At 43.1% G+C, this 22,745-nt stretch overlaps 1 protein-coding gene across 1 annotated transcript in view; it reads right to left on the bottom strand.

Moving 5' to 3' along the window:
• Window positions 1-22,745, bottom strand: part of LOC134345962 (espin-like protein) — a 105,848-nt gene that overhangs the window by 5,297 nt on the left and 77,806 nt on the right. Inside the window, exons 6-9 of the mRNA XM_063047306.1 lie at window positions 19,511-19,669; window positions 16,968-17,157; window positions 14,544-14,654; window positions 1,101-1,144 (exon numbers count right to left, since the gene is read on the bottom strand). Of these exons, the coding sequence (XP_062903376.1) occupies window positions 1,101-1,144; window positions 14,544-14,654; window positions 16,968-17,157; window positions 19,511-19,669 (504 nt within the window). The remainder of the gene's footprint in view (window positions 1-1,100; window positions 1,145-14,543; window positions 14,655-16,967; window positions 17,158-19,510; window positions 19,670-22,745) is intronic.

Below are 22,745 nucleotides of genomic sequence, written 5' to 3'. Positions count from 1 at the left end.
GGAAAGCCAACTTCCTTCTCTGAAATTTATCAATAATGCAGTAGCTTCATGGTCACCACCAGCACTCCCAGCTTTTACTGAAGGTTTTGTGTTCCAAATAGTTTGTTTAAATTCCCTAGCCCGCTATGGTGAGAATTGATCTTGCATTCAGTATCCAGTTCTCATCTCAGTTCAGACTTTGAGTTTCAGACTGCAGTCCAAACTTTAGACATTTTGATATATCCGGAAGAAAGCAACATGGACATTGTTGGAAAAACTGTGGAATTTATTACCCTGGAAGTATAAGCAGGACAATCACAATAAAATGAGGCAAAGTCAAAATGATTTAATGAAAAAGAGACCCCTTTTGCCATATTGGAGTTCTTTTCAATAGGCAGGGTGAGTAAAGGGAATGTGTAGTGTTGGTGTCTTCCCAATGGCAGCCAATAAGGTGGGAGGTAATATGGTAAACCTAAAGGAAGAAGTCATGGTTTTGGAGGCGATATATCTGCATGGTGGGATGTGGGGTGGAGATAGATCTCTACCAAAGGAGATGAAAGATGCTTCTTTCTTCTGCTAGCCTGCAGGTCACCATTGGGCAAGGTGTAGTACCTGCTTTTCCCTGCCCCCCACCCCCAATCAGGGGCACATGAAGCCATGGGAGCAGGTGGTGGCTGGTCATATAAGCAGCTGGAGCATATCACAAGTCCTGGTTATGTGACCACTGACACCAGGACGACAATCTTTGAAGAGTATTGATAATGGCTGGAGCCACCTGTCTTGCAAAGACATTGCCCAGAGGAAGGCATAGACAAACCACTTTTGTAGAAAAATTTTCCAGGAGCAATCATGGCTATGGATAGACCAAGATCACCCACATCATACAACACAGCACACGATGATGATATCTGCATGGACAGAGGAATGGCAGTCGTGGCTCACTAACATCTGAAATGGAGAAGTATTTTGTGGGATAGCATTGACCCTGGAGCCCATGTGTCCAGAGCACTTAGAAGATGAGTGTAAGCAGTTGAAGGAGCTCATTGCCTCACAAACTATTCACTTGTCTATCTGTCAAGCAACTCCTGAGGTAGAATTTGTGGATCTCACACTTGCCTCACCTCACAACCCACAAAACTGGACCAGAAGCAGATCTTCCTCAGCCCTGCAGAAGAAAGAAAAGGAAACAGAAAAAAGAAAGAAAGAAAAAAGAAAGAGAAAATGTTGAGGGGAAGAGAGGATTAATTAACCAACAGAAACCTGAGTTGGTATTGTTACGTAACCAGCAACAATGAATATTAATCGAGACAGGTTATATAAAAACAACCAAACATTTATTAAACACGTATAAACAATAAGGAAAAAAAAACAAAGGAAAACTTTAACTGGAGGTTAACAGGTATGCAGCCGTTCACCAACTCCAGTCGGCTCTGGTTCTTAAAGCGTTAAATGCGAAAACAGTTCTTAAAGCGATACAGTCAGATATAGTTCTTAAAGCAATAACTTCAAAAGTCCAACAGTTTTACACATTCAATTGGGAGAGACTTCTCTGGAGAAGGATTTCTTCACAGACGCACCTTTACTGCTGGTTCTGTCCACAGGATTCCCGATGCTGAAAATAAACAGTTTAAATCAACTGACCTTAAATTCCTTTAGAGAGAGAGAGAGCACCTTTTTGCATGAACTCATTGCGCTATTGCAAGAGTTATCTCAATGCAGGTTCTCTCCAATGAAGACTCAATAAGGTCGATTCTTCATTAAACTGCTAAATGATGCCGACTTCTCTCGATCCCTCACTTCGATGAATTCTTCACTCTCCCTTCAACTGTCAGAATTAAGTGAATTGGCACTTCCAGCCACAAATTCCCAGTCCAAATATACTGTATCTTATAAGAGAATGCACCCTCCGTTTCAAAAATGAAACTGCGTCACAAAAACAAACACGCAACAGAAACGGAGGCACAACACATTCTACCTGGAAATCTACAAACTCAAAAACCCACTGCGTCACCTGAGTCGACCCTTATATAGTCACGGGGCACATGTCATCACGTGACCTCACGTTGGTGGGAAAATCACATCAGGTGACCTCCAAAAGACCATTACATCATTCTCACAAAAAAAAACAGATCTCCTTGAGCATGTAACAGTATCATTTCTAAGTTGGCAGGCTGCTATTAATTGAGTACTACAGGTAATCAGTGCAGGTGTCTCTTTCAGGAAACATGAGCTTATCTGCTTTGGTAGAAAGAAGAAAAATCAAGAAAGGCCGCAGAAGAGGTCCCGAAAGGAGAATATAGGGAGCTAGGAAGGGAGTTGAGAAAAAGGACCGCAAAGGTAGTAATCTCGGGATTACTGCTTCTGCCACGTGACAGTGAGAGTAGGAATGCGATGAGGTGGAGGATAAATGCGTGGCTGAGGGATTGGAGCAGGAGGCAGGGATTCAAGTTTTTGGATTATTGGGACCTCTTTTGGCGCAGGCGTGACCTGTACAAAAAGGACGGGTTACACTTGAATCCTAGGAGGACCAATATCCTGGCAGGGAGATTAGCGAGGGCTACTGAGGTGACTTTAAACTAGAATGGTTGGGGGGTGGGAATCAAATTAAAGGCTAGGCGAGAGGAGGTTAGTTTAATGACTTTAATGACTTGGATGAGGGAATTAAATGCAGCATCTCCAAGTTTGCGGATGACACGAAGCTGGGCGGCAGTGTTAGCTGTGAGGAGGATGCTAAGAGGATGCAGGGTGACTTGGATAGGTTGGGTGAGTGGGCAAATTCATGGCAGATGCAATTTAATGTGGATAAATGTGAAGTTATCCACTTTGGTGGCAAAAATAGGAAAACAGATTATTATCTGAATGGTGGCCGATTAGGAAAATGGGAGGTGCAACGAGACCTGGGTGTCATTATACATCGGTCATTGAAAGTGGGCATGCAGGTACAGCAGGCGGTGAAAAAGGCGAATGGTATGCTGGCATTTATAGCAAGAGGATTCGAGTACAGGAGCAGGGAGGTACTACTGCAGTTGTACAAGGCCTTGGTGAGACCACACCTGGAGTATTGTGTGCAGTTTTGGTCCCCTAATCTGAGGAAAGACATCCTTGCCATAGAGGGAGTACAAAGAAGGTTCACCAGATTGATTCCTGGGATGGCAGGACTTTTATATGAAGAAAGACTGGATGAACTGGGCTTGTACTCGTTGGAATTTAGAAGATTGAGGGGGGATCTGATTGAAACGTATAAAATCCTAAAGGGATTGGACAGGCTAGATGCAGGAAGATTGTTCCCGATGTTGTGGAAGTCCAGAACGAGGGGTCACAGTTTGAAGATAAAGGGGAAGCCTTTTAGGACTGGGTTTAGGAAAAACTTCTTCACACAGAGAGTGGTGAATCTGTGGAATTCTCTGCCACAGGAAACAGTTGAGGCCAGTTCATTGGCTATATTTAAGAGGGAGTTAGATATGGCCCTTGTGGCTAGGGGGATCAGGGGGTATGGAGGGAAGGCTGGTGCAGGGTTCTGAGTTGGATGATCAGCCATGCTCATAATAAATGGCGGTGCAGGCTCGAAGGGCTGAATGGCCTACTCCTGCACCTATTTTCTACGTTTTCTACGTCTATGAATTCTGTGTTGCAATGTCATAAATTCATACTGCCTGGAAACAGACCCTACAGCTCACCAAGTTCATGCAAACCACTGAGGTCCCATTTGTTCATCCTACACTAGGCACATTTTTCTTTCCACTACATTTCCATCAATTCACCCCTCCGAATCTATCACACACTCTGACACAAGGGACAACTAACACGGGCCAATGTTCTACCAACCACATGTCGAGATGTAGTAGGAAACCGGAGCACCAGGAGGGAGCCCATGTGGTTGCAGGGAGAATGTAAAAACTCCAGTGGAGGTTAGGATTGAACCTGGGTCTCTGAAGCAGAGAGGCAGCAGCTCTCCTCGGCGCATCAACTATGCAGGGGGACGGACAGCGTAGAGTTCCCCTTACATTAAATACAGAGAATTAGTATGTATATGCCGGCGAGTAATTAGGAAATTGGAATGTCAGTCTTTATTGGAAGTGGATCAGATTTTAAATGTTTAGTTACTACTGGTCAGGCTTTAGTGAAACCACATGTAGAGAATTATATTTGACTATAGCCTCTTTATTTAAGAAAGCATATATATTCAGTGGCCACTTTATTAGGTAAAGGAGTGGAACCCTGTGTGCTCTTCTGCTGTTGTAACTAATCCACTTGATCATTTGATGTGTTATGCATTCAAAGATAATCTTCTGCACACCACTGCTGTAATACGTTGTTATTTGAGTTACTGTTGCCTTCCTGTCAGCTTGAGCCATTCTGACCATTCTCCTCTGACCTTTCTCATTAACAAGACATCTTTGCCCACTGCTCACTGAATGCTTTTTGTTTTTCACACCTTTCTCTGTCAACTCCAGAGACTAGATTGTGAAAATCTCAGGACTTCAGTAGTGTCTGAGATACTCAAACCACCCCGTCTGGCACCAACAATCATTCCGATGTCAATGTCACTACGATCACATTTCTTCCCCATTCTGAAGTGTGGTCTGAACAACAACTGAACCTGTTTCTTCCTCATCTTGTGAAGTTTAATGGTGGTTGGCAAACAACCATAAGGTGCATTACCACCAGTTACCGAGCTGGAGTGTGGAGCAAAGAGTTAGGAAGCATATCCACTGAATTGCCACCCCAAAATAATTTCAAAAAGTCTAATGCTTTTCAGAAAGTCAAACACACATTTATATACATTAAGATGGCAGTGATATCTTAACAAGTTTTTCATGTTATTCACTTGGATTTCCAGAAGGTGTTTGATAAGGTGCCACATAAAAGACTTATCCATAAGGTAAGGATGCATAGAGTTGGTGGTGATGTATTAGCATGGATAGATGATTGGTTAACTCATAGAAAGCAGAGAGCTGGCTGCTTCTCTGGTTGGCAGTCAGTGGTGAGTGGTGTGCTGCAGGAATCGGTACTGGGCCTGCAAATGTTCATGGTATAAATTAACGATCTGAAAGAGGGCACTGAGTGTAGTGTATCCAAGTTTGTTGATGAGTGGAAAAGCAAATTGTGCCGAGGATACAGAGAGTATAGATAGGTTAAGTGAGTGGGCAAGGGTCTGGCAGATGGAGTACAATGTTGGTAAATGCGAGGTCGTCCACTTTGGAAAGAAAAATGGAAGATCAGATTATTATTTAAATGGTAAAATATCGCAGCATACTGCTGTGCAGAAGGACTTGGGAGTGCTTGTGCATGAATCACAAAAAATTGGTTTGCAGGTTCAGCAGGCTATCAAGAAGACAAATGGAATGTTGGCTTTGATTGCTAGAGGAAATGAATTTAAGAGCAGGGCGGTTACGCTGCAACTGTATAGGGTACTTCTGAGGCTGCACCCGGAGTACTGTGTGCAGTTCTGATCTCCTTACTCGAGGAAGGATATAGAGGCTTGGAGGCGGTGCAGAGGAGGTTCACCAGATTGATTCCAGAGATGAGGGGGTTAGACTATGAGGAGGGATTGAGCCGCCTGGGACTGTACTCACTAGAATTCAGAAGGATGAGAGAAAATCTTACAGACACATATAAAATTATGAAAGGGATAGCAGGAAAGTTGTTTTCACGGGTTGGTAAGACTAAGGGACATAGCCTCAAGATTTGGGTAAGTAAATTTAGGGCGGAGATGAGGAGGAACTGCTTTTCCCAAAAAGTGGTGAATCTGTAAAATTCTCTTTCCAATGAAGCAGTGGAGGCTATCCCAATAAATAAATTTAAGCCAAGGTTAGATAGATTTTTGCATAATAGGGGAATTAAGGGTTATGGGGAAATGGCAGGCAGATGGCGATGAGTCTATGGTCAGATCAGCCATGATCTTATTAAATAGTGGAGCAGGCTCAAAGAGCCAGATGGCCTATTCCTGCTCCTATTTCTTATGTTCTTAAATGTTAAACTGTCAGTCCCAAAAATCTCAATTTAGCAATTAGATGTTTCCTGTGCACATCATAGGAACTGCATTCAAACAATATGCACCATTACTCGACATGTGCACTCCCTACAAATGACTGTATCATGCATATTAATTCTGAACAAAGAATTATTCAACCCAACATGTCTAAAATGTAAACGTGTAAGTGTTAATTTTTCCCTCCTTTTATACCCATCTCCCAGTCGAGTTCCCATTTTCCCCTGAATTTAATATAAAAACCATCCTTTCTTTTCCTTATCCCAACTTTGTTGCCAGAATGATCAAACAGTGCTTAATTATATCTTTCATTTCCCCTTCATGGAAGGGCACCACTATATTTACTGTACATCCTTACTTTTAAGTGACTGCTTGGCTAGAATGCTTGCCACCTAGTTTCCTTCAACCCCAACATGGGCAAGGACCCATAGAAGTGGGCACGCAAGCCTACACCCTGCAGTCTCAACAGATGTTGTCCAATCACAAAAAGATGTCTGGCCTACAATTCGAACTAACTTCAGAATAGCATTCACCCGTCTCTTGGGACCAACTGACTCATGTTCAGCTAGTGAACCTCTTGCCCGTGTTTGCATGTTTTTATGCATGCAGTTGCTGCCACCTGATTGGCTGATTAGATGTTTGTGTTAATAAGCAGGTGTTCAGGTGTACCTAATAAAGTGGCCACTGAATGTATTTTTTTTCCAGGAGATTACTACCTGATACTTGGAATTGTTGTCTTGTGAAGAAAGATTGAGGAAGATGAGATCTTACATTGGAGTATGGAATAATTAATTGAAATATGAAAGATTCTGAAGTGACTCAGGAAAGTAGATAATGAGCAATTGCTTCTTTAATGGATGAGTCCAGAACAAGGGATGTGTTTCAAGATATGGGAATGCCTATTGATGAGGAAAATGAAGAATTTCTTTTCTCAAATGCTATAAATCTTTGGAATTCTCTATGAATGAAAATCAAAAGCAGCAAATAATGGAAATCTGAGAAAATGATCAATGAAAGATTCTGGACCTGAAATGTTAACCGTTAACAAGAGATTCTGCAGATGCTGGAAATCCAGAGCAACACAGACAAAATTCGAGAGTAACTCAACAAGTCGGTCAGCATCTATGGAGAGGAATGAATAGTCAACGTTTTGGGCTGAGACCCTTCATCAGGACAGGAAAGGAAGGGAGAAGAAGCTGCTTCTGCCCCTTTCTTTTCCAGTCTTAACGAAAAGTCTTGCCCTCAAACACCAACCGTTTATTCCTCTCAAATTTTATCTGTTATTCTGGAATGGTATCTGCTTCACTTTCCACAGATACTGCTTGAGCTGCTGGGTGTTTTCAGTGTTTCTGTTTTTATCCCAGACAACTGTGGAGACAGGCAAAGCTGAGATAAATTTTTGGACGACGAGGAGTCCCACATTATGAGAACAGTTCAAAATGTGTGATTGAGCCTGAGATCAAATCAGCCATGATCTGTATTTCAGAAAAAAACCCACAAAAATATAGTTTGTTTTTATACCTGCATTCTGCATTCAGTCATAGATATAGTAAAAATTCAAAGTTCAAAGTAAAATTTTATCAAAATACATATATATCACTATATACAACCCTCAGATTCATTTTCTTTCAAACATACTCATTAAATCCATAATAAACAATAACCATAATGGAATCATTGAAAGACCACACCAAATTTGGGAGTTCAGGGGGAACGTCAACTCAGATCGTGTGAGGCCTGCGTCGGGCATTTTCATGCCTTACAAGGCGCAGATTGGAAGTCTGTGTGGGGCGCCACTCCTCGCACAGACTAATTGGGAGTTCAATTAGTGTGCAAAAGGCAACAAACTGCGCAAGTTAATAAATAATATTGAAAACATGAGATGAAGAGCCCTTGAAAGTGAGTCCATAGGTTGTGGGAACATTTAAATGATGAAGTGCAGTTGAGTGAAGCTATCTATCCACTTTGGTTCAAGAGCCTGATGATTGAGGTGTAGTAACTGTTCCTGAACCTGGTGCTGTGAATCCTAAGGCTCCTGTACCTTCCTCCTGATGGCAGCTGCAAGAAGAGAATTTGTTGTGGATAGTGGAAGTCCCTGCTGGCAGATGCTACTTTCCTGCGACAGTGTTTCATGTAGATGTGCTCAATGGTGGGAAGGGCTTTACCCATGATGGATGTGGGCTGTATCCACTACTTTTTGTAGGATTTTCCATTCAAAGGCATTGGTGTTTCCATTCCAGGCTGTGACGTAGCTAGTTAATATACTCTCCACTACACTTCTATAGAAGTCTGTCAAAGTCTTAGATGTCATGCTGAATCTCTGTAAACTCCTAAGGGAGTAGAGGCACTGCCATGCTTCCTTTCCAAGTGCAGTTGCGTGCTGGGCCCAGGACAGGTCCTCTGAAATTATAAAACCAAAGAATTCAAAGTTGCTGACCCTCTCCCCCTCAGACCCTCTGATGAGGACTGGCTCATGGACATTGGGTTTCCTCCCCCTGAAGTCAATAATCAGCTCCTTGGTCTTGCTGACATTGAGTAAGAGGTTTTTGTTATGGCACCACTCAACCAGATTTTCAATCTCCCTCCTGCATGCTGATTTGTCACCACCTTCAATTCAGCCCATGACAGTGGTGTCATCAGCAGACTTGAAAAGGACATAGGAGCTGTGCTTAGCCATTCAGTTGTAAGTGTAAAGTGAGTAGAGCAGGGGGCTAAGCACACAGCCTTGTGGGTGCACCTATGCTGATAGAGGTTGCGGAGGAGATGATGCCAATCTGAACTGATGGAGGCTTTGAAGCTTATTGATTAGTTTTGAAGGTATTGAATGCTGATCTGTAGTTGAAAAAGAACATCCTGACATCTGCATCTTTGCTGTCTAGGTGTTCCAGGGTTGAGTGAAGAGTCAGTGAGATGGTAACTGCTGTGGACCTATTGCTCCAGTATGGAAATTGCATGAATCCAAGAGCAGCAAGCATATGATATCAGTTATAGAGTCATAGAAAAGTACAATTCAGAAACTGGCCCTTTGGCCTATCCAGTCTGTGCTGAACCATTTAAACTGCCTACTCCCATTGACCCGCAGAGGGAGCATAGCCCTCCATATCCCTACCATCCATGTATCTATCCAAACTTCTCCTAAATGTTGAAACCCAGCTCATTCCACACTGTCACAACCATCTGAGTGAAGATCTTTCCCTTAAACTTGTCACCTTTCACCATTAACCCATTACCTCTAGCTGTAATCACACCCAACCTCAGTGGAAAAAAACCTACTTGCATTTATCCATTCTCTTTCCCTCATATTTTGTCAAATCTCCTATCAATCTTCTACGTTCTAAGGAATACAGTCCTAACCGATTCAGGTCCTCCAGTCCCAGCAACATCCTTGTAAATTTTCTGTGTGCTCCTTTAACCTTGTTTACACCTTTCCTGTAGATAGGTGACCAAAACACCACACAATGTTTCAAATTAGGCCTCACCAACAGCTTCAACATAACATCCCATCTCCTTTCCTCAGTACTTTGATTTATGAAGGCTAATGTGCCATTACGACCCTATCTACCTGTGGCGCCAGTTTTTGTAGTGGAAGTCCAATGCCATTTAAAGCAAGTATTCAGTGCCATGTACAGCACACACCCAATGCCAGACCGAGCATGCATTCAATATCAGGTACAAGGCCATTCCCAGCTAGGTGCCACTGTGGATGTTTGTTGTACTGGGAATCCCGGTCGCCATGAGAGACAGAGAGGTCAGGAACAAACGTGCAGCTGTTTGTATTTGGTTGTAAATCACCTACCCAGAATGTCCTCTCACATTACGTTCAGTACATAACACACTGGGAAGCTCGACAACAACCCGTAATTGTCAAAATACTCATGAATATGTAACATATCTCTTCCCCCACCTTATTTTAAAGGTTTTTCCTCATTACCATATAGAGACCTGCAGCTGAACTATAAACATCAAATTCAACCAACAACAAAACGCTTTTGTTTTCTACACCAGGGAAAGAAGATAGACTGCCTCCATCCTCAGACATAACTCTGGGGATTATTCTCCCACATGTGCTCTGGGTTAGTCACTAATCTAGAGGTTGAATTTGTCTGGAGGCCGCCTGTTCCAGTGAGGGTACCAACGACCTGAGGGTGATGCCAAAGTCATTTTACCTCTTGGTGGTGTATGTTTAGATCTTGGCTTGAGTACTGTACTGTCAGTACGGGGCACCTCAGAAAGTACACATGATGGGAGAGTGCTAGCTCGGTCATTTGATCTTAACGGAGGTTTTGCAGTCATTGTTTCAGAATCCTGAACCATTTCTACAACTGGAGCTCGATTGGTCAGTTTGTGTTGGTTTTCAGTAGCCTTAAAAGAGGGCAACATCTAATAAACGTGCCTTCTCCAGATGTTGGGGTTATTAATTTCCACTGTGTATGACACAGGACCAGTTTGTGACACCACCGCTGCAGGTATCCACTTTGTTCCAGAGATGTTGCTCCAGGTAAGTATTCTCTCTCCTGCTGTGAAACTCCCGTACTTCGCTTGGGGTTTCTGTTCATTTATAGCACAATCTGTTTTGTGTTTGGGGTCTAAGCAGGTCAAGCTGGGCGTGAAGCTGTCTTTTCACCAGTGCAGTGGCGGGAGCCATTTTGGTGATGGCATGAGGTGTGTTGCGGTATATCAGCAGGAAAGTGCTAAGATGCTAGTTGAGGGATCCACTTCCCACTGAAGTCTTGAGGTCTTGTTTCATTGTCTGTATGAATCATTCAGCAAGGCCATCGGTGACTGGATGATTTGGTGCTGACTTAATGTGATGAATACCATTTACTTCCATCATTACTTTGAGCTCTTCAGACAGGAGTTGTGGGTCATTGTCACTTACAAGCTGTTGAAGAAACCCAAAATGGCTAAAGATGGAATGTAGTTCCTCAATGCATTTTTCAGATGTAGTGCTCTTCATGATGGCAACTTCGGGCCATTTGCTGTCTGCATCCACTACAACTAAGAACATGTGGTCTTCTACAGGTCCTGCAAAATATAGGCGAATCCTCTGCCTTGGTTCTTCAGGCCATTCCCATGGACGCAAGGGAACAAGTTGAGGAACGTTTCACACTCACTGACAATGTGGGCGTGCTTTAGCCTTATCTTCGATGGTTATATCCAGTCCTGATCACCAGGTGTAGCTGTGTGCTATTTTTTTCATGCGCACTACGCCACAGTATCCTGCACGTAGCTCATCAAGCATTTGCTTTCTGAATGGTGGAGGAATGAAACATGGTAGCCCCATAGTAAATATCCTGCTTGGACTGTGAGCTCCGACCATCGAGCCTGGTCAGGTTTCAATTCTATGGCTGGCTCTCCTTTCCATTTGTGAGTTACCATGTCTAGCACTTTAGATAGAACAGGGTCAGTACGTGCATACTACCGGACTTATGCTGCAGTTATCAGAGCTGTAGGTACTTCCTTGAATTAAATGATCTCTTTTGAGGTTGTTTCTGGAGCTGTAACAGTTAAGGGAAGTCTGGATAGTCCATCAGCACTTGAATGGTGCTTGGACCTGCTGTACTTTATACTGAACTGAGGTGCAGATATAACACAGCCCAATTCATCTGGCAGCCAGGGAAGGAAAGGCTTTGTGTGGACCAAAAATTGACATCAAGGGGCAATAATCTGTCAGTAGTGCAAACCGCCAACCAAAGAGGACATGATGAAACTTCTTAATTCAAAAGACAATTGCAAGTGCTTCCCACTCAAACTAGGCATGGTGGCTTTCTGCCCTGATTAATGTCCTTGATGCAAAAGTGATTGGACATTTCACCCAATGGCATGTCGTCTGAGGTAACTGCCCCCACACCTCAGGGTGATGCATTGCTGGACAACTGTATGGGCAATGATGGGTTGAAGTGTGTGAATGTTTCAGACTGTGACAAAGCTGTATTTCCCTTCTTTAAAATACTCTTCATAGCAATCTGTACATTGCCAGTGCTGATTCATTTAAAAGCTCATGAAGTGGGTTTAGCCTGCTAGCTAGGTTAGGAACAAACTTTGTGTCATATGCTAGTAGTCCCAATAAACATCTTAATTGACTTACAGTACACTCGGTGGTTATGGAACCTCCACGATTATCTTCACCATTGATGGTGTCTTGTGAAGCCCTGAGTTGTCGATCACATGGTCCAAATATTTAATTGAAGGTTGAAAGAACTCACATTTGTCCTTCTGGACCCTTAGCCCATATTCCCTGAGTCTTTGTCTTGTAGCATCCAAGTTTTATAGATGCTCATGGTCATTTTTCTCAGAGATGAGTAAATTATCCAAAGAGCATTGCATCGTCAACCTGCTCCGGATCAGGTCCATTGTTTCCTAAAAAAAAAATAAAATGTGGGATCTGACTTGATGCCAAACGGAAGCGTTTGGAACCTGAAATTCCTTTGTGAGTCACTATGGTCAACAGTTCCTGTGACTGTCTCCACAGGCACCTGCAAGTATGCTTGACACAAGTCAATCTTGCTATATGTCTGTCCTCTGGCCAATCCTGCAAAAAGTCCATCAATGAGGGGAAGAGGGTATTGTTCAGCTGTAAGAACCAGGTTAATGGTTACCTTGTAGTCTCCACAAAGCCTTAAAGACCCATTCCATTTTAGGACAGGAACCACCAAAGTTGCCCATTTACTTACACACACTGGTTCAATACCTTACTCTGGACCAGTCTTTCCAATTCAACCTCTACCTTTGATTTAATGGCATTTGGAATAGACCTTGCCTTCGGGCATTTGGGTGTTGTGCGTGGCTCAAAAGACAGTTTAACAGAGATACCTCCCATACTGTCCATTGCACTGTTGAATACTTCTGCATGTTTCTTCAATACCTCCTGTAGATCAGTGCTTCCACCAATCAAGTGTATTTCAAGCTAGTTGAGTTTGAGCTGCTCCACAAGCGGCCCAGGATCACTGGATAACTACCTTTAACAATGTGCAGTGGAAGTTTCTTTCTCTGTTTGTTCATCTCTACTGTAACAGCCATCTTTGTGTCCTGAACTAGGTAGAACATGCAAAGCTTCTCCAACCATAGAGTGAGAGTCACTCCGTCCATTCTCAATATGCTCCATCTTGTTCATATTTTTATTTTTGGTTTTCCTAAAGACATTTTCCTTTGTTACAGTGTTTTTGCTTGACAATGTCTTTTTACTTTCACAGGCGTGTTCAGTATGTCTCTTTTTGCCAAAGCTTTGGCAGTCTAAATCTAAATCCTTATTCCAGCATTCTTTTGCTGAATGCCCAGTTTTGCCACAATGGTAACACTGATTGTCAATCGGTGTCTTATTCTTAAAGTCAGTAGAAACTTTATGAACTTGAGAAGATGTGCTTAATAGCTGTGTTTCTTTAGCTGCCATCTCCTTAGATGTGCTAATCTCAATTGCCTTTTGCATTGTTGGTCTGTCTCCTGTAAGCAAGCATTTCTGAATTGCCTCACTCTGCAGAACACATACGGATCCATCACGTAACATGTCATTCAGCGGCTGCCAAAAATCACAGTGTTCAGCCAATTGCTTCAGCACCAACGCAAACTGTGAAGTGGATGCTCCTTCCTCTTGATCGCATTCATGAAATCTATATCTCTCAGCGATAATCAAAGGTTTAGGTGAATAATGGCCCTTTAAGACTTTAACTTGGTCCTCACAAGGCTTATGGCCAGGCTTAGCACATTGCACTAGACTGTGTAATAAATTAAAAGTGTTTGTGCCTATCACAATCAGAAAAGTTAGAACACGAATATCATCTGAAATTTGATTTGCCAGTGCAAAATATTCAAATATTTCAGTGTATGAACTCCATTACGGTCATATGGTCACATACTTCCAAATATTGCCTCCATTTTGAAACACAATCGCATTCCAGAAAAATTAACTAGTCTGATCTGTCTGTCTGTCTGTCTGTCTGTCTGTCTGTCTGTCTCTCTCTCTCTCTCTCTCTCTCTCTCTCTCTCTCTCCCTCTCTTATTTCTTTTTTTTTAACCCTTCACTCACCACGCTTCCTGTGAACATTTTCTCATGGCGTCTTCTTTCCTCTCACCCACACTATGCAGCGGTATACCGCCAGAGTTGCACATTGACTCTTCTTTCCAAAGGGAAAAAAAATTATAAATACCACATGAGGACTGGTCACCTCGTCGCCAGTTGTTATGTTTGTGATACTGGGAAGCCGGGTGGCCATGAGTAACACACAGGAGAGCCGGAGAGGTCAGGAACAAATGTGCTGCTGTTTATTTTGCTTGTAAGCCATCTACCCGGAATGTTCAGATATTTCAGATATGTTTCTATCACTGTTAGAACCTGCAATCTACATGGTGGCGGTGTGATTTCAGGCCGATCGGGCGATCTGGCACTTTGCTGTCTCCGAGGACTGTTCCACGAGGCTGCGACCAAAGCATATGACTGGAGGCCAGGAAGCCAGGAGATGGGGCGCGGTCCCATGATTGGCTCCGTCTCTCACCGATCCTGCCGATTAAAGCACCGAGGGAGACTAAGATCATCAAGGTGAGGGCAGAAAGCGAGCGAATGTTCGGCGCCAACTACCAGCCTCTCGCTCGCTACTGCTGGAGAAGGTGTCCACGTATGGCGGTCTCTTGCTCTCTCTCACTCGCTGCTCCCCAGGGAATGTTGTTGCGTTTGAGTGATCGCTTTCTCCTTGAAGATGTCAGCAGATGGGGCCAGAGCATGGTTTAATCAACGCGGACTGTAGATTTTGACTCCAGTTCAGTGGTTCTGACTGCTCTTCTTTTGGTTACTACTATTGGGCAATTTCTGAATCTGGCGGATGGCAGATAATGAGACAAACTGGACTGAAGTATTCCCTTTGTGTTTTATATTCTGTGCTTTATGATTTTTTTTGTTGCTGTTTGTGTGTGGGTGGGGGGGGGGGTTTGATGTTTGATCGGGTTGATTCCACAGTTCTTTGTTTCGTGACTGTCTGTGAGGAAGATGAATCGCAAGGTTGTCTACTGGATGCATACTTTGATAGTAAATGTACTTTGAACTTTGAACGTAACACACAGGGAGGCTTGACAGCAACTGCTAAGGGTTTAAATATACATGAATACATAGCAAGTCACCTTCTTTGAAGATGTGCTGAAGTAATCAATGCAGACACAATTAATGTTTCTTCATTGAATACCATGAGTATTCAGTGCTGGGTACACCAATAATTAATTAGCAGATACCCTGATCATGCAGTGCCAGGTAAATTGAACACCCAGCAGCAGATGCCAAGTAAATCAAGTATTCATTTACAAGTACAATAAGCTTTGGCAGCCGGTGCAAGGAATATTCAGTGCTGGGTATGGCAAAGATTTAATGACAAATATAGCAAAATTCATCACCATATAGGTTAATAGGTTCATTTTAATGTCAAAGTATGCATGTACAATACAACTCTGATATTTCTCTTCTCCACATTGCTATGAAATACAGAAAAAACACAAGAAAAGATATCAACAGCCACTTTGTCATTGTTGTTCAGTCATTTAGTTGAGTCTGACTCTTGGTGACCTCGTGGACCATGAGGTCCATAGGGTTTTCATGGCAAGATATGGAAGTAGATTGCCAGGCCTTTCTTCTGCTGCTGCTCAGGTCGGGACCCGGCTGGGTTTGAACTCAGGACCATCTGGCCTGAAGTCCAGTGCTGATGCCACTACACCACCAGCCAGCCCCAACAGCCACAACCCGGCACAAGAAAGAAAAAGAAACAAAGCTCACAAACCACAACCCCCTCCCCCACACAAAAGCGAGCAGACTGTCCACACTGAAATTGTCAGCTGAAACATCAAACCCAATCCCCTCCCTCAAAATAAAAAAGTGACAATAACATCAAACCCCAACCTCCTCTCTGATACACAAAAACTGATAGATCCCCCATAGAGAAAAAACAGTAAGAACATCAGACCCTCAAATTCCCAGTGCCTCCCTCTCACAAAATCTAACATACTGTGTACCTGGAACCCCAACCTGCCAATCAGCAATGAGAAAGAAAACACAGAAAACGGAAGGAGACCGGTCGTGCATGCAACCTGGTACAGTTGTTCCGATCTATTCTTACTTCCTTCTTCTTACTTTTTAATTTACCTTATTTTTTGTATTTTTTTCTCACGGTAACACGTCGAAGCTGCACCCTCTCTAACATGCTGGTAGAGAGAGTTTTATTTGGGTTTTCTTTAGCGCTGGAAATGGTTACATCCCGACACGCGGGACAGAAGCAAGGTCGCATTGTGTATTTCACGGACCAGCAAAGACCGGCCGGCTTAGCGAACAGAATGGTGGACACCTCTGCTGAAATCCGGAAGAAAACACACAGAGGGGGATCACAAAGCCAAGGAAAGAGGACCGGGTCGAGACAACAGAGACCTTTGGAGAAGAGGAGTTCGGTGGGTAATACCGTTCTGGCTGACCGGAAGTGCACTGAGAGCGGTAAGCGTAAAGGAATTCGGTGCTTACTGTTCTGGCTAACAACGGATGGTGCAATCCGGGGCGTATTACAATTGAGGAACGTGTTTGCAGACTGGATATTGAACTTTTTACTGTTGGACTTCGGCCACATTCCACCATGATACAACACTTGGCAGCACGGGAGGTCGTTCCTGCCTGTGGCCATCGAACGTGCAGTTCCTCCCATGGAGGGTCAGACACCCTGAGCCAATAGACTGGTCCTGGACTTATTTTCCATCTGGCATAGTTTGTATTTTGGTGTTTGATTGTTGGGGTTTTTTGTATTGCTATATTTACGCTCTATTCTTGGTTGGTGTGGCTGTAACGAAACCAAATTTCCCTCGGGATTAATAAAGTATATCTATCTATCTAAACTACAGTCCACTAAACACATCAATCCAAGAATTTCGAAAACATCCTCCCGTCAGAATCGAACTCAGTCCTTCTGTAAAGAGCAGCTAACGTGCTGCCACGCCACTGACCTGCGGCCGTCCGAATGCCAGCGACTCGGCTACCAACCTGTTGACCCATGACCTCTATGGAGAGTGACCGCTGACCTTCTCCGCATTCGATTCGATGCTTCAATCTTCCTCAATGCTTCAAAGTAGAGTCGTTCGTGACCCCCCACGCTCCATCTCCGGTCTTCTGGACGAGTTCTCAGTCCTCTCCGGGGACAACAGAGCATTAGGTCATTTGATCGAACTCCAAACTGCAAGTCACAAGCTCCAACAGTTTCAAAAGCACAATTCAGACAAAAAGAACGAGCAGAAGGTGTAAAAAAAGTGAAATAATTGAAGAGATTGGCTATCTGAAAGATATTGCCTGAGAAATCGATGTTTGCTGGTACCATGGTGACCTGAACACATGAAGTTTGTAATCAACGGTCAGTATAGTACACAGTGTCGGAGTAGCACATGTTCAGTGCCACATTTAGGGAGTGATCAATGACAGCTATAGAACACATTCAGTGCCTGGAACAATGCACATTTAGGGAAAGGTACAGCATGCATTCAGTAACAGGCAGCAAGAGAACTGTACCAGTCACAGTGAGTATTCAGCGTCAGGGGCAGCAAGAAAACTGTACCAGTCACAGTGAGTATTCAGCATCGGGGCAGCAAGAAAACTGTACCAGACACAGTGAGTATTCAGCATCGGGGCAGCAAGAAAACTGTACCAGGCACAATGAGTATTCAGCATCGGGGCAGCAAGAAAACTGTACCAGACACAGTGAGTATTCAGCATCGGGGCAGCAAGAAAACTGTACCAGACACAGTGAGTATTCAGCATCGGGGCAGCAAGAAAACTGTACCAGGCACAATGAGTATTCAGCATCGGGGCAGCAAGAAAACTGTACCAGACACAGTGAGTATTCAGCATCGGGGCAGCAAGAAAACTGTACCAGACACAGTGAGTATTCAGCATCGGGGCAATGCACATCAAGTGTCAAGGCAACCCTCTGCATGCCACCTTGGCTGAACAGAGGAGCACGTTCAGTAAAGACCAAGATAACTGTGCAGCTCCATATGAAGTCATTGTTACCTCTGGCCATAAGACTCTATAATGAGTCAACCTATATCCGGGGAAGCGATGACCCCTCCTGTTAGACTGTTTAAGGTAACTTTTTCTTTACTTGGTGAGAGCTGTAGTGCCGTGTACAGTGACTCATCAACACTGGGTATTGTTGAGTCATTGTTGGTACAGTGCACAGTCGGCAAAGTGTCACTAGCAGGTCAGAAAGTACTTTATGTGAGATACAGTGATCCATTCAGAAGTAGATACAATTATAGTACATTATGTTTGCAATTACCAGAAACAGTGAGCATGCAGTGGCGGTCCCACATTACTGAAGGACAATAGATCTCTGAACGAAACTGGTAATAGGTGCCTTTACGTCTGAGTGCATACGTTCATGCACACAAACACACTCACAGCAAGCACATAGAGGTAGAGGCGCAGAATTGACAGGAGCTTAGAAATGGTGAAATGCTTCGCAGCAGTTCCTTTTGTTTGGTCTTGACAACTTTGTGGTCCTTGATCACTGGCAGAAGAAGACAACTGTTAGCTGGATCCATGCATATATTTGAACTGATGCAGCTTCAGTGAGTTCATATCCTGACAATGAGATCTGTCACAGAATAAGGAAACTCAGCCATTCAATGCAGTAGAAAGACAGACTCAGTATACGTACGGCAGCTCACCCTTCTGTACATCAACAATGTAATGTTGTATCCCTGGCTCTTTGTCAATGATGGCACCAACTGTTCGAATGTACTGACCAACAGTTCATCAGTAATGAATGGTTGGTTAATTCTCAGGGCTTTTCTCAGTCCAAGTCACTTAGTTCTGATTGAGGATATGCTATAAATAGACTACCTGGGTTTTGCCAGCAGTTTCAGAAATCCTGAACTTGCTTCTCCTTTGGATTCCACATGCTGTTCAGCAGCACAACATGAACTGCTGGAAATCCCCAGTATTTAAGCTGAGGAGTGCACTTGGGAGCCTGTGCCAGCTTATCCTGGTGTTGGGTCTGCAACCCATTTATTTAAACAGTAGTCGAAAAGAGTAAAATAAGTTATGTTTCATTTAATCACTTGTTTTACAACTATTTTTAATTAGCATTCAGTGATTGTTTAGATTTTAATATTGTGGAAGTTTCAATAGTGTATTTTCAATAACGCTTCTGAATGTCATGCGTTGACAGAAATATTGATAAAACATTTGACAACTTTGAGTGCAAAGCTGGTGATGGGGGCTTTAGCAGAAGTAAAAGGTTTTCTCAGCTGTTTCTGAAGCGGGGCTTGACAGCTCATATGAAAGCAGTGTACAAGCAAGGTTCCACAGCTGTGAGAGGGGGCTTTCCACTTGGACTTACCCTTCAGTGGGTCTAACCTTCTGGATAGGAACGTACAGTCAAGTCAGGGTGTGTCAAAAGCAAACCACACTCTCAAATCGGTACCTTGGCCTGGTTAAAAGAGGATGTTAACTGAAGATCCTGAGGAAGTCTAGGTATCCTTTTCAATATAGAGCGGAGGTCACCATCCATGGGAAGGGGCCTTCATTACCTTGCCATCCTCCATTCCTTGCTGAAAGTCGCGTGACTCCCTGAAGCCCTCGTTTATTGACTGGTAGTAGTCACCTCTATTTTGCTGTTTCACAGCACTTTTTGATCTCCGAATCGAATCTTGCCTTTGCTTAGAAACAGGAGGGTCCTCCAGTGGGAGCTGGAAATGAAGCAGAAACCAAGGTCTGTCAGTCAGGACATCAGGCAAAGTCTAGAATTCAGAATGTCCCTGAGATTGGAAAGTACCAGATCCATCACCTCCATTCAGAAGAATGGAGGGGGGAATGGGAGTTTGGGCCAGTTATCTTAACATTAATATCAAATGTTTGAATCTAATGTAAAGAGACTGGCAACAAGGCATTAGGAAAATGATAAAATAGCTGGGATGTGTGAGAGGGAACTTGTTTTTCACAACAGGGCAGAGAGATCATCTGCTAGAAAATAATAGGGTAAAGTAGTGGGTAAACCAGTGATGTGGTGCATTTAGATTTTGAAAAAGTCTTCCGTGAGGTTCAGCAAAATAAGTTACTACATAAAATTGGGGTTCATAAGTTGGAGATCATTTGTATGGGAAGAAGTTTGGTTACAGGATAGAAATGGAATGAAAGGCCCATTTTGTGTTGCCAACCAAGTACTATTGAGCCGTAAAATGATCAGTGCTTGGCTCTTAGCTGTTTACAATCTATTTCAGGGAGTTAAGAGAAGGAAATAGATCCAAGTTTGTTGCCAATATAAAGTCAGGTGGAAATGTAAACTGTGTGTAAGACGCAGTGGCTGCAAAAATATTTAGGTTAAGTGATTCTACAAGAAGATACGGTAAAAATGGAAAAGCTTCCTTTTGCAAGGTAAAGCAATGACTGACTGGCACCTTGGTATTCAGACACACTTGCTGTTCTTGTACACAAACCACAGAAAGCTAGAATGGAGGTCCAGCAATCGATTTGAAAAATAAATCATTTGCCAGTCTATTTCAATTGTGTAAAGAATTTGAAGGAATCTTAGTGCTCATATGTTGAGTTTCATTTCGCAGAGCGACTGCAAGGAAGGTTTGCTGTCCTGATTGCAGAGAGATTACAGATTGTTCTTCAAGGTGACATGCAGGAAAGAGAATGAAAAGAGAAAGAGAGGGTATTTGTTCCCAAAATTTAGGAAAATGAGGTAATCTCATAAAAACATAAAATTCTTAAGGAATTCAATGGAGTTGATGCTTGGAGCACGTTTCTGAGGGCTGGGGAGACCAGAGCAATGAAGCAGCTGTTCCGAACTGAAGTGAGATTTCTTAACTTTAGTAGGTATAGATCTTTGGAATTGCCTATCTCAGGTGAATATAATCTTTATATATTTAAAAAACAAAGAAAAAAGACATATTGGATTGATCAAGAAGGAAGGATTGAGGTAGAAGATCAGCCTTGGTTGTCCATTGAGAATTGTTCTTACCATGGTAGTGGGGTGTGGGGGGGGGGGTTGGAATGAGCTGAAGAAAAGATATAGAGAGGATAATGTGAGATATGTGCAGGATAAGTGAAGCTAGGTGCTCAGTCCAGTCTGATGAATGGTCTAGGTCCGATCTGTTGACTGTTTATTCCCATCTGCCTGACCCGCTGAGCTCCTCCAGCACATTGTGTGTATTGCTATCGGACTATCAATACTTTTTGAATGGATGGGGAGTGGCTTATTGGAGTTTTACTGTAGTTGGTACAGACTCAATGGGCTGCAGTTTCAGTACTGTATGATCCTGTGACCCTATTGCTTAGTGACTTCATCCAACATCTTAACCACTAGAAGTAAGACCATGCCAAGTAAATCTTCACCACCAGTAATGGTGCTGGATGAAGAGAACAAAAGAACAGCTAACAGACCTTGTTCCGGGAAAGTTTTTTTCAAAATTACAAAGTTTGTTATTACTTAGAATGAAATTAGCACAACTGATTATAAATTATGTCACGCAGAGCTCCCTCTCTCTTTCTTCTAACCCTTTTCACAATGTGCCTGAGTCACACATAGTTCACACATTACACCAAGCTTTTTCAACACTCACCAAGTACAGACCACTCACCCATTACACAGCTCTCCTCAACGGCACAGTGCTTCCCTATAACACAATGTCCATATATGTTGCTCCTCTGCTCCATAACCCTCCTTACCATACCACTTAACAGTTACATGGTGATCAGCCTACTTGACCGTCTGAGAGCGCCTGCCCGTTCACAACATCCTCAGTTATTCAGTACTCCTCAGATACACGGTATCAATCGATCGATTGCTTTCAGTGCTTACCCGTTACCAGGTGCTTGCTCGGTACACAGCGCATGTCACACAAAACACTACTCAGTTGTCACGAGGCTGAACAATACGCGGACGGATTCACTTTCTCAGGCAGCCAGTCAATCTCACCACGTGCTTTCCTTGGTCATAGCACAATTTGAGAAAAGGTTACAGGGTTTATGCTGACAGACTACACATTACCTGAAACTCTGAAGTGACACTATTCACTATCCCAATTCTAAAACTGTTGGCTGACCAGCTGATAATGTCCACCTCTGCATAACTTAATGCTCAACTCTCTAATGAAGTTGGGTTCACTCAGTTCACTGATTAGGATGGATTACTGACCAAAGGAAAGCTGAATCTAGCCTGATCTATAATAGACATTCCATTTCCTGTTCTTGGTTTAATACTTCCTCTGCTACAGCTGCCGATTAGATTCCCATATCTCCTCTGTCTTGAAATGCTCTGAGTTATAAAGACGATAGCAATGGATTATGGAGCTGTAATTAGCAGCCACTCAATTATTAATGGTGGGATCAGGTGGCTAATTAAATCATCAGTCAAGAGCCAGCGAGGAGCAGGATACTGAAACTATTGTGGCGGGCTGTAGTCGCTCCGCTCTGCATCACTGCTGCCCTCTTCTCTTGTGTCAGTCGAAGACAATACAGGGCTTTTAAAATATATGAGATTATTTCCCACTTAAGCAAGTCCCTGTTATCCTGCATACAGAGCTGGGGCAATCAGCTGAGGATGGAGCATAAATAAGGGGCCAGAACCACTTGTTTGCAATGGCTTGGTCCAAGAAAATACCCAGCTAATTAGATTAATGTATGTCCTCACTGGGCTTTAATACTCAGTCTTTAAATGAAGCCTCAATGAACTTTCTAATAATGGTGCTAATGTCATGGAAAATAGTTTTCAGCTCCCAAAGCAATTAATTTAAAAACTTGCATTCCCATCTGACTTGA

Source organism: Mobula hypostoma, chromosome 4 (genome assembly GCF_963921235.1).
Source record: "Mobula hypostoma chromosome 4, sMobHyp1.1, whole genome shotgun sequence".
NCBI classification, from domain to species: Eukaryota; Metazoa; Chordata; class Chondrichthyes; order Myliobatiformes; family Myliobatidae; genus Mobula; species Mobula hypostoma.
Note: the sequence above shows the minus strand (reverse complement) of the source record. Positions and strands in the feature narration are given on the sequence as shown.